Here is an 18,338-nt window from a genome sequence, read left to right on the forward strand (position 1 = left end):
GGCAGGGGACACAGGAAGGGGCAGGAATTTATCTTGGCAGACAATGTGCGTGCCGGACCACGGGGAGCGAGGAGACTGCCGCTGGAGCCAGGAGAGGTGAGTGTTAGTGCAGGCAGGCTCCGGGGCACAGTAAGGCACATGGGTGCACCTGCGACCTGGGATATGGGTCGCAGGGGCACCCGTGCCCGTGACATAGGGGGACTGGTAGCCCTTGTTTTGTGATATATAGACCTGCATTGTATTGATATATTTGATGCACTTGTACGTCCTGGATCCATCAGATATGTGAAGGGTAACCCCAGTTTGGCAGATGATCTTATCATGGACCATGGACAGAATCTATTTTTATTTCATATATGCATTTTAATGTTTGTTGTGTGGCTATGAACTAATTAAAATCATCTAAATGATTTAAGTTTATTGGGTGTGCAGAGTGCAATTGTGTCCTTGTTCTTGTTGTTTGTGACTATATTTTCTTAGGTTTGTATAGTAGTAATTACAACACGTCCCTCTTCAGGATCTTGGATAATCCACCTGGAACATCTCTCCTGTGTTTTGGGCACCTATAAATACATGATATAGGGCAGCCCAATAGGACACAGATTTATTGTGTTATCATAATCAGGTTTTAGTATGTGATACAGTAAATGGAGATTGGAGTTTACAATGAAACAAATATGTCAGTGATCTCAGTGTGAAATTAATATTTAGTAAACTAGAAAGTTTCCTATTGGTATTGCAGTATTTCTATAAACTGATGCCTCTCATATGGTTTTGATAACCATGGAAAATCTTACTTGCGAGGTAAGTGAATGTACTGTATGTGGAAGGATAACTATTGATGACATAATACTGGACTTTCCACATGTGTTGCTTATGACGAAGAAGGAAAAATGTCATCCTATAAACACAATTTAATATATAATGGGGCTCTTTACTAAGGGTCCGAATCGGGCATTTTCGTCGGGTTTCCTGAATTTTTCCGATTTGCACCGAATTGTCCCGGGATTTCGGCGCATGTGATCAGATTGTGGCGCATCGGCACCGGCTTTCACACGACAGAAGTGGGGTGGAGTGGCCGTCAGAAAAACCGCGGAATTTTTAAAAAAATTGTGTTGCAAGAATAGAACTCACATACACCGAGGCGGAGAAGGTGAACTCCGGCGGACTTCAGCGCAGCAGCGACACCTGGCGGACCTTAGTGAATCCTGGCAGAACCCGAATCAGCGACGGAGAACACGCTGCTGAATCGCGACTGGACAGGGTAAGTAAATCTGCCCCAATATCCTCAAAGAAGTTTTCCAATTGCACCCGAGATTTGTTCCAGCACTGATCGTGGATGTTATCGGTGGAAGGGATGTGCTGAACCTGAACCCGAATTTCTGGACACTCATCACTAGTGACCAAATTATCTAGTAGATTGGTCCTTGAACCAGAAACGTTAAACCACAGATTTGTCCACTTCCTGCCTTTTGAAGGGCCAAGTCCAAATCGGTTGACTTAACCGAAAAATTGTTTTTTCACACTAGGTTGCTCTCTGGTTTTCTGACGATGTCCCTTCGAAGCCGCCAATGTCACTTGACCTATCTGAGTTAGTCAATACTAAACAAAGACTGTTTGTGATGTAGCGAACAGTCTTTTTTTTTTCTCCACACCTTTGCGGATTGTCATTTTTTGTGTAAAGAGTCCATACTGGGGGTATGAGCATATACAATATGAAGAACAGAGTCACAATGGAATGGCCTCACCCTATTTGCACAAAGATTGAATTTGAAAACTGAGCAAACTGGAAAACTAAGTTATGATTAGTAGAGTAGACAGGCAGAGTAGACAGATGGATTGATGTCCTTTAGATCCTTGTGTCATGTATCGCTGCCCCAGGACCGATGAGAGGCATAACACATGCATCAATATACAGCATTCGGTGAAAAAATTTAAAATATAATTTTTATCTTCATTCTTCAGCCATTCTCCACATCTAAAATTAAACAGTATAATTTATTACTAAACACAGTAATTTGCAATCAGCAGAAATTATTGAGACAAAATCGCCTACATCTGTAAGTTGAAGATCTATCTATAATGTCCAATAGGACCAGAGTGAGCACGTTCCTTCTTGCAGGATTTTCAAGCTGTTCTCATTGCCAGAATGCCATCTTTTCTTTATTCCTTCTAATTTATGTCTTCACGGTCTTGGAGAACTTGGCGATACTTGGCTTGGTTTTTCGAGATCCCAAACTATGGAAACCAATGTATATATTCTTGGGGAACCTTTCCTTCTTAGAGATTTGGTACATCAGTGTCACTCTCCCTAACGCGTTGGCCAACATCATCACAGGCATTCGGGAGATATCCTACGTCAGTTGTCTCACTCAACTTTTTATTTTCACCTTTTTGGGGGCCACTGAGTGCTATCTTCTGGCTACCATGGCCTATGACCGTTATGTGGCCATCTGTAATCCTCTAAGATATACTATCACAATGCAAGACAAATATGTTTTGTGGCTCCTACTTGTTTCATGGCTAACTGGGCTCTTCACACCAATTCTTCCATTATGTTTCACGACACAGCTGAACTTCTGTGGGCCCAATTTGGTAGACCATTACTTCTGTGATGCTTCACCTGTATTGAAACTGGCCTGCGGAAACAAAAAGCCAAAAGAAATTGCAGACTTGATTTTATCTGCATTTGTTCTCTTAAGTTCAATGCTGGTCATCTTCATCTCATACTTCTGCATTACATGGACAGTCATAAAGATGCCTTCCTCTAAAGGGCGTTACAAAGCGTTCTCCACATGTACATCCCACTTGGCTGTAGTTTGTATCTTCTACGGAAGCATGAGTTTTACCTATATTCGAGTCAAATCAGGTTCTTCCTTTTCCACAAATAAGGTTGTATCTGTTTTGTATTCTGTTTTCACTCCCATGGTCAACCCCCTCATCTATACTCTTAGAAATAAGGATATTAGGCAAGCATTACAAAGAACTTTCAAGAAACCAAAGATGGCTAACTAGGAGAGCAAAAACCGGCCATTTATAAAATGATATATTATTGTTAATATTTCCCAATCTTGAAGCCAAGAAAGAAACTCAGCCGTAACCGTGACATTATTAGTATGAAAAAACACAGTCATTTGCTTTTTTGTGACCACAACACTTGGAAGCATTGGTTCTGACATCTTGGATTTGATCGTCACTACCCAAGCTCCCCACCCGGTGATGTCTTCAGGGGTGATGAGTGGAATTGTTAGTTGCTCTGTCAGCCAGGACCCGTACTGAAGATAACATCACTGGAGACAGGGTCTAATACAGATCCACTATAGTGCCAATAAATGGCAATGATTTCCCATGTGGTGAACCCCATAAAAGAAAAAAAAACTTCTGAATATCCAGTTTTCCACTTTTCGGCACACACAAAGATTTCATCACACAGAAAAGTGTGGAAAAAAGTGATCAAATGGTCTTCCAGTCCCTAAACACATCAGTTTGTCCCACAAAAAATGACCCCTTACACAGCATCATACACCACAGTATTAAAAAGATATCGACGTCATTTGTCATGTTGTGTAGCATTATTGGTCCCAGGGAGACCTAATGTTTTTATTCTTTAACTTGTGTATGTTAATGTTTTCCAGGTAAAGGAATGTAATTTTAATTTTTTTTAATTATTTCTTAAATTTCTTTTTTTTTAGGCCATTCGCTATACAATGATTTTGCAGTAAACTGTGAATACATTAAATTTGGTGCTGGTTAAAGTTTATCTTGACCCGCTCCATTCCTTGTGAGGGAAACTCTATTTGCTGTATTTTTTATATTGGTATCTTGGCTCCTTCAGTTTTTCTGCTTTTGTGGATTGGTACTTTGTGGCGATCTGTGTTGTGACCCACTCATCTATCCTTCTCTGTTTGTGTTCTTTGTCTTGTTATGTGTTTGCACCTTGGTGTAGGGAGGGACAGTCACCCAGTGACTGGCCACATTTTAGGGTGGATTGGGTAAGCAGGCAGGGCCTTAAGTTTAGGGTTCAATGAACTTTTTGTCCTAAACCTAGTCCCTGCATTACGCCAAAACTCCATTTATTTACTAACTTTATCTATTAGCTAAAAATCAATGCCACTCTTCCCAATGTGTGTTTTCAGTTTTGTTTTGTTTTTTGGAGGGTGGGGGGGGGGGGGCGACACCTGAGTGCTATCTTCTGGGCAGCATAGCCTGTAATCATAATGTAGCCATCTGTAATCCTCGAAGATGAACTATCACAATGCAAGACAAATATGTATTGTGGGTCCTTATTGTTTCCAACTATTCAAACATGGTTCATGACACAACTGAACTTCCCGCTTGTCCCCTGTATGTATCCCCTTGTCTATACTGTGTGTAGACTCCTTACTATATAAGTCCAAAAGCCGTTACAACTTACCCCCCTCCTCCAAGTCCTACAACTGTGCCGTCATGGGAGGTAGACTCCGTCACAGTGCAAGGATGTACTGGCTGGACTCCAGGGTATCCACACTACGTATAATGAAGGTCAACCAGCAGCGTGATAAAAGTTTTCAACTTTATTCTTCATTAAGTTTAAGTTCTTCATTAAGTATTCTTCACAAATTTTAAAATTCATTAGCATACAAAAAAAGCGCATAAGAGCTGACGCGTTCCGAGCCCTCACATGGCTCTTAGTCGTCAAGGCTCTTGGCTATGTCTAATTTGAGGGCTCAAAACGCGTCAGCTCTAATGCGCTTTCTTGTATGGTAATGAATTTTAACATTTTTAAGAATAAAGTAGAAAACTTTTAACACAGTGCTGGATGACCTTCATTATACGTAAACCTTTGTGTCTACAATGGTCAATTCAGGTTCTTCCATCCCTACAAAGAAGCTTGTATCAGATTTATGTTCTGTTATTACTCCTCTGGTAAACCCTCCCATCTATACTCTTAGAAACAAGGATGTAAAGTGTTTGTTCCTTCTGTGAAAAATTAAAATAAAGTGTGTGTTCAGAATATAGGAACCAATAAAATTTATTCTTTATAATTGTTATAGAACGAAATGAATTTTGAAGGAATGTTTTGAGCATACAATTTTAAAATGACCTTTTTGGGAGAAAAGAACCTTAAAAATATGTACTTCCCCATATTTTTATTTTAACCCCCTAATGACTAGCCCCTTTTTTGTTTTTGCGTTTCCATTTTTTACTCCCCACACCCATTTCTCCATGTAAAGAGCTGTGCGAGGGCTTGTTTTCTGCATAACTAATTGCAATTAATAGTGACCATATTTAATATTCCCTGCTGTGTACTGGTAAGAGGAAAAAAAATATTAAATGCAGTGGAACTGGTATATTCTTGTGGGCTAGGATTTTACAGCTTTGACTGTGCGCCACAAAAGACATGTGTCCTTTATTCTTTGGGTCAGTCCGATCACGGGAATACCAAATAAATATTGGTTTTATAATGTTTTCATACATTTTTTAAAAAATCAACAATAAAACTTTATTAAAGGGCATTTGTAGATACAATGCACACAATGGGGCAGATTTACTTACCCGGTCCATTCGCGATCCAGCGGCGCGTTCTCTGCGCTGGATTCGGGTCCAGCCGGGATTTATTAAGGTAGTTCCTCCGCCGTCCACCAGGTGGCGCTGCTGCGCTGAAAAGCATCGGAACGCACTGGAGTTCACCGCCTCGGGCTGAGTGAAGGTAAGTGTAAACTCCGCAACAAATGCGGCGGAATTTCCGAATCCATCGGGTTTTCGTTCAGCCACGCCCCCCGATTTCCGTCGCGTGCATGCCGGCGCCGATGCGCCACAATCCGATCGCGTGCGCCAAAATCCCGGGGCAATTCAGGGAGAATCGGCGCAAAACGGAAATATTCGGGTAACACGTCGGGAAACCACAAATCGGGCCCTTAGTAAATGACCCCCGATGATTACAGCGGATAAATGGTGGTCTCGCAGGACCCCACTTATAAGAGAAGGGAGAAGAAAGGGGGGAAAAAGGGAAACAGCGTATAATTATACAAATATCATGCATACTAGGTCTGTTACCATAGACGCCACAGTAAGAAAAGAAAATAACATGTAGAATCATCCAACATGTTTTTAGTCATAAATGTGCAAAGTACGCCGTACAACAATGGGTTCAAATTAAGTGTGGCACATGCCCTCATAACAATAAACAAATTTGAAACACAAACAGCACAAAGCACCCAACCACGCACCTGCACCATATTCCCACCCCAGGTCCGCCACTAATGGTGTGCCCAGATAGGGATGAGAAAGAATCATACGTATATATCAGAGAGAGTGTGTCTAGGATGGAATTTGGAAAACCACAGTAAAGGGAGAGTCAAGCCATTTGTCCCAGATGACATGGAACCTCCTATCCTTCTTTCTATGAATAAATAACCACTTTTTGAGCAGGGGGGGTGTGTGTGTGTTATTTACTGTCGTGATCCAGTCATGAAGAGAGGGGGGATGTACAGCCATCCAGAACCTAGCAACTGTCTTCTTAGCACAATACAGAGTTTGGATAATGAAAGCTCGTTTTTGCAGTGGATTGGAACAATTCATGGTCTACCAAAGGCGCTTGGGGTTGTCAGGGACAGCCACTCCCATTGTGTCGAACATAAATTTACAAACCTTTTTCCAGAACCCTCTAACCACAGGCCAGGACCATAATAGATGGAAGGAGGTTCCTGGAGTCTCAGAACATTTAGGATAGAGGTCCGGGAACCCAGGATGAAACTTACTGACTGTACTAATGGTTAGGTATGCTTTATGGAGTATCTATACCTTGGACATTCTGTCCCCCAGGTTGGGGGAAACCAGCCTAGGCAAAGAGAGGGCAAGATCCCACTCCAAGGTCCCTTTTCCACCGTACCCTCACCAGCGAGGGGTGTTCGATGTTAGTGGATAGTAACTCTCTGTACAACCTGGGTATAAGGGCCCTTCCCGGGGTCGGCAGGCGCATGAGGGGAACAGGAAAGGAGCTTTCTACCAACTGATCACCCGGAAACTGTTTATAGCATGGCAGAGTTGAAGATATGGCAGGTGGAAGGGATTTGGCTAATCATAGCAATCCTTTAACTGCTGATATGAGGGAAGGACTCAATCTATACAGACATCCCCCATATAGAACCCCCCCCCCCCCCCATGGCCCTCCATCTAGCCCCATTAGGCAGTAGGAAAAGTTTGGAAAGTGCTGGGTTATTCCAAAGGGGAGGGTACTTGTCAAATCTGGTAGCATAGTAGTGGGAGCGAACTCTCGCCCACCACAAAAGAAGTTGGCGTAGCAAGGGGGATGCCCCTCTGGGCCTTCCATCTCCTCGAAAAAAGCTCTGAATTGGGAAGACACAGCCCCCCTCCTCCCAGGGGCAAAACAGCAGGCTGGTGGCTATCCTCGACCTCCCCCTCCCCAGACATAGAGGGTTTTCTTGCTCTTTGATGTGTTGATGCAGCCTCTACAGTCGAGCAGTCGCCTCCTGCATGGTATCCGCCAAGTGGGATTTGATGGTCTTACAAGTTTCCCCACAAAATGTTCTACATCAGTAACTCGTTTCCGGGTACGTTTGGCATCTTGCCTAATTAGTATTATTAATCAGAGCAGTGTCCACCTTAAACTCATCAATTATTGCAGTGCAGGTGGTTTGGCACTGCTGAATTGCCAGGAGGACCTTTTGTCTTTCAAAATTTAGTCCCCGCCGTCTAGGCCCGTGGTAGGCCTCGATCCTGGGAGGCTCTTAAAATGCTCCCTGGGGCTCAGGGACGTCAGCAGGGATAATGCTAGGGCCCTTGCTTGGTCAAAAGGGCTAGTTAACAGGGAGGATAGGCTTGGATGTCAATTTCCAGTGCAGAGTGGTCTGATGGTGTATCCTCACTCACTACATGGGGCTCATTTACTAAGGGTCCGCGGACTGCACAAACGTCAGATATTCTGACGATTACCGATTTGTGCCGCATTTAAAAGGGTATTGTGGTGCACGTGATCGGATTTTGGCGCACTCGCCGGTTTTCATGTGGCACAAATCGGGGGGGGGGGGGCGTGCAGTCGGACGATATGACGGATTCGGACTGAGCGCAGGATTTAACATTTAAATTGAGTCACAAGACAATGCACTTACATGCACCAGGAAGAAGATGGTGAACTCCGGCGGACCTGAGCGGGGAAGCGACACAAGCAGGAAATCGGGCGCCGGATCTTAGTGAATCGCACATGATCGTCGGACAACGCACAACGGGGATCGCGACAGTACCGGGTAAGTAAATGTGCCCCAATGTGTTTATGGCACATTGTAACAAATGGACAGAAAGGAGGCGTTCAGAGTTGACTTCAGTGTTAAACTCTCGTCCTCCTTGTCTTTATACAACCAATTTACCTCTTACTCCAAAGTGAATTTTCTGGATGATGCCATCACACAGGCCATTAAAGAAACAAAAACTAGGTGTTATGTTACCTGACAATATACTAGTACTGGTTTATTAGGCCAATTTCTGATCACAGATTTATGATGTTATGGAAAATAGATCATTTAGATTGGACCCTGATCTCCATCTGTCATATTTAGAGTTTGGAAGTAAACTTTTAGCCCCTATAGGTCCATTGACATGAATGTTTTGTGTAGGTATACAGTATTTTTCGGACTATAAGGTGCACCGGAGTATAAGGCACATCATCAATAAATGCCTGCTAAAACGTCTAGGTTCATATATAAGGCGCACTGGACTATAAGACTATAAGGATGAATGACCAGCAGGTGGCAGACCTGAGCACAGTACAAGGCAGCTGTTGTCTGCAAGTACGGTTCATATATAAAGCGCACTGGACTATAAGGCGCACCTTTGATTTCTGAGAAAATCTAAGGATTTTTTTGTGCGCCTTATAGTCCGAAAAATACGGTAGTTTAAATGTTATGGACTTGTTTCTTTATTTCTATTTTCAATCTTCAAAATCTATGAAATTCCATTTATAATCGTAACTAAAAGTTTCCAGTTTTCCACTGACAATATCTACAGATTCCTCCTGGACCTTATCTCTGGAGTTCTACACACCTATAAAAGCTCGGATATTTCAATGCATAATGTTTATCTACCACCTCCTCTCGTCAGGCCAGGATTAGGTGTTTGCCATGGATAGACTTATTATTTTAGCTCTTTGATTCTTTCTGATTTGTTTTTGTTCATATATTTTTGTATAAAGTTCAGATTTTTTTTTTGTATATTTACAATTGAGTTTTTTTAGCTTTTGAATTTTTGCAACTTCATAAACTATGGATTTTCTCTTTTTGAAAGAAATTGGAGTTCACAATAAGAAACTTGTATAACAGACTGACCTGCTTTCAGTATTTCATGACAGTGTTCACATTTCCTTTGTATTAAGCCTAAATACTTGTATTTAAATTTTTACAAAGGTGAGATTTATAAAGATAATGCTAAATTATTATTAAAACACTAACAGCAGATAGAAAGCAAGTGAAAAGGATACCATCGTATTTTATAATGAGCGATCTATAATAATTGATGTTCCAACTATAAAAATAAGAAACTATTTAGCAGAATAAACTGTATAAATCTATAACTTTACATTTTATTTTGTATTTCTTTAAAATTTTTGATATTTTACTCTCACAGAATTTTTTATTTACATATTTTTTTATCAAACCACCGGAAATCCTCTGACCTCACATTTTATTTTACTTTGTTTTTCAGTTATTTTAAGTCCACGTTTCGATAAAATAATTTATTTTTGTCATGTTTGCTTTATTCTCATTTTTGTTAATATCATTGTCTAAAGCTTTAGGATATCCTCTTATCTTACGTTTTACTTTGCCTTGTTTTTTACAGGTATTTTAAATAAAATTTCAGGTATTTTTTTATAACATTTGGATTTTTGGGGGGCATTTTGGTTATTTCTCTGTTATTTTAATGTATGTTAATTTGTATCGGGGCTTTAGGACTTTAAGGAATTTTAGCAATACCAAAAACTTTTGTTGTGCTGTGGTGTAGGGGGGAAACATCTTCTAGTTGTCTACCCCTTACTTAGGGGGGGCTGGGAAATAAAACGGTTAAATATTTTATTATTAAAGGGATTTCTGATCTTCCAGAACTACAGGTCCCAGTTTTCTTTCTGGTCCTACTTCTTTATCTTATCACCCTCGGGGGTAACCTGACAATTCTTCTCTTGGTTTGTCGAGAGCGTCAATTACACACTCCAATGTATTTCTTCCTGGGAAACCTGTCTGTGTTGGACATATCATCTACCACTTTGACTCTCCATAAAAGTCTGACAAGCTTTGTTACTGGAGATAAGATTGTGTCTTTTGTAGAATGTATGGCCCACGCCTACTTCTTTATGGCCTTGGAATGCACAGAACTTTTGATATTGGGCGCCATGAGTTATGATCGGTACGTGGCTGTCTGTGACCCCTTGCATTACCACATGGTCATGAGTTATACAGTCTGCATTACGTTAGCCGCCATGTGTTGGGTTTGTGGATTTGTCGAGGTCATTCCCCATACTTTCATATTATCCAATTTCACTTGCTACACGTCCAATGTTATCAACCACTTCTTCTGTGATGTCTTACCACTCATGACCATTTCATGTAGCGATGTGTCAACGCTAAAGCTCTGGATCGTCACAGAAGGGGTATTTGTTTCAGGTCTGATACCCTTATCTATGACCGTCATCCCTTATATCTTCATAATACTTGCCATACTGAAGATTAAGACCAATCATGGTAGACGTAAGGCTTTCTATACATGTTCCTCACATCTCACCATCGTGGTTCTTCTCTACGTGACCCTCTACTGTTTGTATCTATCACCAACTTCGGAAAATACCTTAGGTTCCCACAAACTTTTTTCTCTTTTTAACACAGCCGCTGTGCCCTTACTGAATCCCATCATTTACAGTCTTAAAAACAAAGAGGTGAAGTCAGCGATGAAGAAGTTGTTGAATTTACTTTGTGTCAAACCCAAGCAATTTGCTTACTTCAATAAGAAAAGTATTAACGGCATGTAATGGTATCCTACAAATGAATAATTTTGGAAATATTGGAATAAAAAATACTGGTGTCAAGGCAAAGAAAGAGGCCCTGAGCTACTCACAACCCCTGCCCCTGCTTACTTACCTCTAGTGTGCCAACCTGCAGGGGAAAAGTGGACAACAGTCCCTAATTTAAGTAAATGCTCAGAACAGGAGACAATAAAATAGAGACAGAAAGACAGAAAGCGAACCAGCCGTAGTCAGAATATCCAAGTCAAAAGCCAAGATGGCGGCGAAGTACAGAATAGTGAGGCAAAGTGCAATAGCAATCACAATGATCAAAATACCATATTTTTTGGACTATAAGGCGCACAAAAAATCCTTTCATTTTCTCAGAAATCAAAGGTGCGCCTTATATATGAACCGTACTTACAGACAACAGCTGCCTTGAACTGTGCACAGGTCTGCCACCTGCTGGTCATTCATCCTTATAATCCGGTGCGCCTTATATTTGAACCTAGATGTTTTAGCAGGCATTTATTGATGGTGCGCCTTATAGTCCGCAAAATATGGTACTAGTATTATCAGTACTGGGTGAGGGGAAAAAACAGGTCTATGAAGCGTTTTTGGACTGTGATCTGACAACTGGAATTTTAAATAATTAAAGACCAATTTATTTTTGCTATGGATGGAACTGATTTGATGTACTAATATAAAAACTTATTTTTCATTTCTTCTCACAGTCATCCCTTCATTGTAACCACTGTTCAGGCATCAGTAAGGGGGGCCTGATAGTACTCTTGATTTGTTTGTCTTATTAAAACCTTTTCTCTTTATGAATTCTGGAGCCTTATGCGCATGTAATGGAATTTAATGTTATCTGCTTTTGCATCATTTTTTTACAATCAACCATAACTTTTTTTCATAGCTGTATTAGCGCTTGTTCTTTTAGGCAATATTTTTTATCAGCACCAATTTGATTTAATTTCTATAATTATTTTTATTTCCTTCAGAGGGTAAGTTTAAATAAAACTGCAAACCCACCACTGTTTTTAGTTTTTATGGGTTCACTACATGGACATTATTACAGTTATAATGTGCGATTACATTAATACAAACCCAATACCAAATTTACACAAACATTTGCATTGATTGAGTTGTGTGAAGACTAATTTTTTTACAGGACAAGTTGTTATAGTTGTTCCTCTGTTTCTTTTTTTTTTTAAATAAATTACATGCTTCAGGTATATTTTATTTTTCATCACATGATTCAAATAAAGTATTAATTACAAGAGAAAGTCATTTAAGATAAAAGTTGTATAGTTTGTTTTTAATAAAACAATTTTAGAGCTCCTGTCACCAAGTACAAAATGCTTCCACCCACTCGTTCTCCTTGTGCAGTATAAAAATTGATGAGTACAGGCAGTCCCCAGGTTACATACACGATAGGCAGGCCCGGCGCCAGCACCCGGCCAACCCGGGCAAGTGCCGGGGCCCCGGGGTACTGGAGGGGCCCACTCGGGCCCCCGGATCAATTGTACCAGTGTCTCTATGGGAGCGCAGCATAGAGGCAGAATCTAAAACTCACCTGTCCCAGTTCCCACGATGCGGCGCTCCGCAGGGTATGCGACGGCTCTGAAGCCGGCACACATGATGACGTCATCGGGTCACGTGTGCCGGCTTCAGATCCGCCGGGGGAACCAGGACAGGTAAAATACTTCTTTCCCGGAGGGGGGGTTTCAGTGTGTCCGCAGGGGGAAGGGGGAGGGATGGGGTCAGTGTGTATACAGGGGGAGAGGGGGGGGGTCAGTGTGTCCGCGGGGGGAGGGATGGGGTCACTGTGTATACAGGGGGAGAAGGGGGGTCAGTGTGTCAGCGGGGGGGTCATTGTGTCAGCAGGGGGGGGAGGTTCAGTGTGTCTGCAGGGGGAGGGGGGGTTCAGTGTGTCCGCAGGGGGGGGGTGAGGGGGTCAGTTTGTCCGCAGGGGGAGGTTGGGGGGGTCAGTGTGTCCGCAGGTGGAAGGGGGGGTGTCAGTGTGTCCGCAGGGGAGGGGGGGTGGCCAGTGTGTCCGCAGGGGAGGGGGGGTGGTCAGTGTGTCCGCAGGGGAGGGGGGGTGGTCAGTGTGTGGGGAGGGGGGGGGAGTGTGGCCACTGGAGGGTGGCCCACGGAGGGGCCCACTAAGGCTCTGTCGCCCAGGGGCCCACTAAAACCTGGAGCCGGCCCTGAAGATGGGGTCCGTAGGTTTGTTCTTAAGTTGAATTTGTATCTAAGTCAAAACTGTATATTTTATAATTATAGATCCAGACAAAGAAAAGATTTTGCCCCAGTGACAATTGGAATTTCAAAAATTTTTGCTGTAATTGGACCAAGGATTATCAATAAAGCTTCATTACAGACACTTTACAGCTGATCATTGCAGCCTGGGACTATAGTAAAGCATTCAGAGAGGTCACCAGAGGTCATAGTGGGCAGAGGGGTCCGTCCTTAACTATGAGTCATCTGTAAGTCGGGTTTCCTTAAGTAGGGGACCGCCTGTATGAAATAACTGCCATAGATGGTTAAAAATAAAGCATAGTGCAAACTGGACACAGTGGGGAACATTTACTTACCCGTCCGGAGGAGTTCCCAAAAGTGCACTGTCCAATGACAACGCACTCTGTTGTGATTCACTAACATTGTGCGCCTGATATCCTGCATGTGTCGCTTCCCCGCTACGGTCCGACGGAGTTCACCATCTTTTTCCCAATGCACATAAGGGCATTGGTTGTGACACAATTTTAATCTTAAATTCTGTGCTCAGTCCGAATCAGTCGGATTGCCCGTCGGCTGATCTCTGTTGCATGAAAGCAGCTGCGCCAAAATCCGATCACGTGCGACACAATCCCCTTCTAAATACCTGTCCCGAATACCATGAACAGACCGACGGAAATGAGATCCACGGTCCCTTAGTAAATATGCCCCAGTGTGGTGCCCAAGACTAAGGTCACTTAATAACCACCATAAAATGATGTATACATGGTGTAACAAAAAGGTGGGGACAGTGGAATATCTCACGAAATATGCATTGGATCAGAAAACTAAAAACTGAAACAATGTTACCAAATTGGAGCACTTAATGTCGAGCATTCTATATCTGAAAACTTTGTAAGCAATGATCCCCATCTTCAGGGGGGGGTGGGGGGGGGGATTAAAGGGGTTTTCCCAGGAAAGAAAATTCTCATATCTCAATCCATACAATCTCCTGGGGTGATGCAAGTCCATAACGATCAACTCAGACACAGTTTATAACTTGAATAAACTGGAATCTTTACTGACTGATAAAAGACTATAATCCATTACACATTTCAGGGTACAGACTTGCAAGAGAGGTGTTAAGAGTCTTCATTTGTCACGGGTCACATGTCACATGCCTTGGATCACAGGCACAACCATGCCCTCTCCGTGGCAGCGCTGTCCTCTGGCCCGGACTCACCTCTCCATGCTCATGCTCCTTGCTAGGCCGTGCACGCCTCCAAGCTCCCTAGGGCGCGCGAATTCCAGCACTCAAAGATTTAAAGGCCCAGCATACCGCTGATTGGCGCTGGCACTTCTGGGTTTCCCATAAAGCCTGGCGGCTCCCATCACTCCACGCCGGATCTTTGAGCTCATAGTCAAAGAGGAAGCAAGCGTTTGTTCCTTGCTCCCTGTTCCCGTTCCTGCTGTGCCTTGATCTCCAGTTATAACCCTGAACTTGACCTCAAACCTCTGCATCTCTTCCGCCTGCTCTGACTGCCTGCTTGTGCCCGACTCCGAGACTGCCCGCTGATTCTGCACCTCGACCTTGGCTGCCACCACGGACTAGTCGCGCCTGTGGAATGACCTGGTGGCCGCCGCACACCGCAGCAGGACTATCCTGCTTTGCGACAGGCTCTGGTGAAGACCAGGTGCCACTTACATTCTGGTCCCAGGCGTCAGCTAGTAACATCTCCTGTGGCGGTCCAGGGGGATCACTGACACCGAGTCCTGACATTAATATTGTCTATGGAGACATAACTTGTTGGGGGTTTTAATAGTAGGTTGCTACTGGCACTAGATGACATCATCATGGAGGCACCACATAGTTACCGTGGACAAACAGATTAATTGCTGTCAATTAGAGGCAGGTGTTTGCTTTAAAATATGGAGCCCTGTCCATATATCACTTGTTGACCAGTCAACATGATTGCGTTGATCGTTTGTTAAAGGGTTAAAAGAAAAGGTATGCAAAATCTCTTCTAACCAGGTGTGGCACCGTGTCACTCTGTGGCGTGGTCCCCGCTGCCCTGTTCCTAGACCCAGACTCCACGCTCCATTCTCCGGATTTGATTAGGCCGCACGTGCGTTCCCGCTCCCTAGGGCATGCACGCCGGCTCTTCAAGATTCAAAGGGCCAGCATCCTTATGATTGGAGCTGGTTAATTTGGCTCCATTTATGATCCAGCACCTCCCTTCCTGTCTCACCGGATCTTCAGCCATTTTCCTGTGAAATGAAAGCTCTCCAGTGTTCCTGCATTTCCAGTGTTTCTTTGTGTTCCTGTTCCGTGTGCCAGCCCGTCCCTGCGTTCCTGTACCGTGTGCCCTGTGTCAAGGTGCTCCTGTGTCCTGCGTTGAGTTCCAGTGTTTCCTCCAATGCTGATAACCTGCTGTCATCCCAGGCTTGGACTGTCTCTGCATCCCCACTACCTTGGCTGCCCCCATGGGCTAGTTGCACCTGTGGAATGGCCTGGTGGTACCACGCCGCAGCAAGACCATCCTCCTTTGCGGCGGGCTCTGGTGAAGACCAGGTGCCACTTAGACTCCGGTCCTGGGTGTCGACTAGTAACATCTCCCGCAGTGGTCCAGAGGGTCCACAGAATTGTGACACACCGTTTTTAGAAAAATCAGCCATGTTTTCTATTCCTAAGACCTTTTAAGAGATTAGTCCAAAAAAGTTGAACCAATTTTTCTAAGTTGATGCTGACTTTGTAATTATATTGTATGATATCATGTTTGGCTGATTATTATTCATCCAGGGCATTAGGCCCCGGAGTCTCATCTCCCTGTGAGAGGTCTCTCTGAAGGTTCACCGATATCATAAATAGTCGGAGAGACATCACAGTGCGGCTGCTGGCACCCACAGGGCAGGTAACCCCTTCACTTACTATATCATGTTCTTAGTCGATATTATATCTTTCTATATTGTAGTCGCTATCTCCTGTATACATACATTTGCACATCCGTATGATATGCATCTAACAATTTTTTTATAAAATTTGACAATTTTGTTTAATGCTTATTTTGAATAAATTTGATGCTCTAATGGCTGTATCTAGACCTGGAGAAGGCTGAAGTGAGAGCTGAATATACCTGCAGCTGTGACTTCATCCTGTGTACAGCTTATGCTGCCGGCAGTGTTCAAGAACAGGATCAGGATTTCTCATTTCATTTCTGTGCTTATAATGTTGTGCGGCATGTGACAAAAGTGACTTTTCACCTTTTTTTATACACGCCCCTATATTACAGTGATCTCAAATTTATTTAGTTTTGTAATGTTTTATCATTTTTCTACAATACAATAATTTTTTTAAATTAAAAATTATTTCTGTGCATGGTAACATTTTCTTTATTGTTCAGTCACTGTAGCTATACAGCTGCTGATATTTTGTGGGATCAGATGTAGCTTTTATTTTTTTTTACTTATTTTGGGTATACCAGACACTTTTTTCAATGATAACCACCCAAATTGTAACATGGTGAAAAGTTATTATTAATTTTTAACATTTTGGGAGTAGTTACTGTCGCAGTAATACTAAAATGATATTTGTTCTTGTTTTGGTCTTTTAAAAAATTTTTTACAAAATCAAACTTTATTGAAAAAATGTTTTTATTTTGATACTATGGGGTGTCATTTTTTTTTTTACTCCCAAGCTCTATTTAACATGTTCTTTATGCGAGGCAGCTCTGGTGGTTCTTGCAATAACCATGCAGGTTGGCCAATGGTGAAGGAGCTTCCTCCTACTATTTAGCATTTAGATGCCACCATCATTATTCACTGAAATATCTAAAGGGTTAATCTGCTGTAGTCAGTGTCTACATGGTGCCCTTTCACACAATAGGGCACATCTACCTACCCGTCTCAAGAAGTTCCCGAAAGTGCATTCACCAAGATCGGGCACCCGATATCCTGCATGTGTCGCTTCCCCGATCAGGTAAGTGCATTGGATGCAACACAATTTGAATGTTAAATCTAGAGCTCAGTCCAAATCAGTCGGATCCCCCCCCCCGAATTCTGTCGTATGAAAGCCGGCGTAGCTGCGACACAATCCGATCGCGCGCCATTGTCTTCCTCTGTCCGTAAACAGAGGGTTGTAGATCAATTTTTACATTGTGTTTTTTACGTGTTTTCCCCTTTGTCGTCCACAAAAACCGTTGCCATGTAATCCGGATGTCATCCATTTTTGCGGATCAGTAAAAGCAGCAGCCTAGCTTAAATATAGCCATTGGTTCTTGTCTTTATAACTGGATCATTTTCTTGACTTGTGGGTTGTATCTAAGTAGCAGAATGCAAAAACGGTTGCCAAAAACCAAAACCTTAAAGGCCTTCTGCAAAAACATGAGACCCATAGATTTCGACGACAAGGCACTAAACATCAAAAACAGCTAAAAATGGCCACAAAAACACAGCAATAAGATAAAACATCAATGAGGATGAATCCATTACCCAACACAGAGACCTAAATTGTATACAGGTACAAGAATGCGGACTACAAAACATTTGTATCTTCTGCTGTAATTATACTGGGCGCAGTTTGAGTGTCCACAGGATCAACATTTTGGTTGAACTTGATGGACATATGTCTTTCAACTGTAGAAACTGTGTAGCTGTGTAACATACCTATAGCACAAGAATAAAAAGTTCTTATTTCCCTTAAAAAAAAACAAAAAAACAGAAAAATGAAAAAGTCAACAGGTCAAACTTTTAATTTTTAAAAAGTGTATTTGTGCTGAAATGTAAGAGCCTCAGTATAGATTTGGTATCAGCCTTAATCATGCAATCTGTCCAATAAATGTAGCATATTACACAAGATGTAATAGACTAATCCTCCCCCCACCACCACATCAAAAATCCCTATACAGGTGGTCCCCTACTTAAGGACACCCAACTTACAGACGACCCCTAGTTACAGACGGACCCCTCTGCCCCCTGTGACCTCTGGTGACCTCTCTGGATGTTACTATGGTCCCCGGCTGCAATGATCAGCTGTAAGGTGTCTGTAATGAAGCTTTATTGATAATCCTTGGTCCAATTACAGCAAAAAATTTTGAAACTCCAATTGTCACTGGAGCAAAAAAAAAAAAATTTGGGC

At 42.6% G+C, this 18,338-nt stretch overlaps 2 protein-coding genes across 2 annotated transcripts; both read left to right on the forward strand.

Moving 5' to 3' along the window:
- The first annotated feature begins 2,082 nt into the window (after nucleotides 1–2,082).
- LOC140077561 (olfactory receptor 6Q1-like) lies at nucleotides 2,083–3,015 on the forward strand. Its single transcript, XM_072124825.1, has one exon. It carries the CDS (start codon nucleotides 2,083–2,085, stop codon nucleotides 3,013–3,015), a length of 933 nt encoding a protein of 310 aa, XP_071980926.1.
- A 3,736-nt stretch (nucleotides 3,016–6,751) lies between these two features.
- On the forward strand, nucleotides 6,752–11,011 carry LOC140077574 (olfactory receptor 5B12-like). The gene is made up of 4 exons (XM_072124845.1): nucleotides 6,752–6,759; nucleotides 6,805–6,895; nucleotides 7,449–7,553; nucleotides 10,031–11,011. The coding sequence occupies exons 1-4, from the start codon at nucleotides 6,752–6,754 to the stop codon at nucleotides 11,009–11,011; spliced, it is 1,185 nt and encodes a 394-aa protein (XP_071980946.1).
- The last annotated feature ends 7,327 nt before the right edge of the window (nucleotides 11,012–18,338 follow it).

The sequence above is a fragment of the Engystomops pustulosus genome, chromosome 9, assembly GCF_040894005.1.
Source record: "Engystomops pustulosus chromosome 9, aEngPut4.maternal, whole genome shotgun sequence".
Lineage (NCBI taxonomy): Eukaryota > Metazoa > Chordata > Amphibia > Anura > Leptodactylidae > Engystomops > Engystomops pustulosus.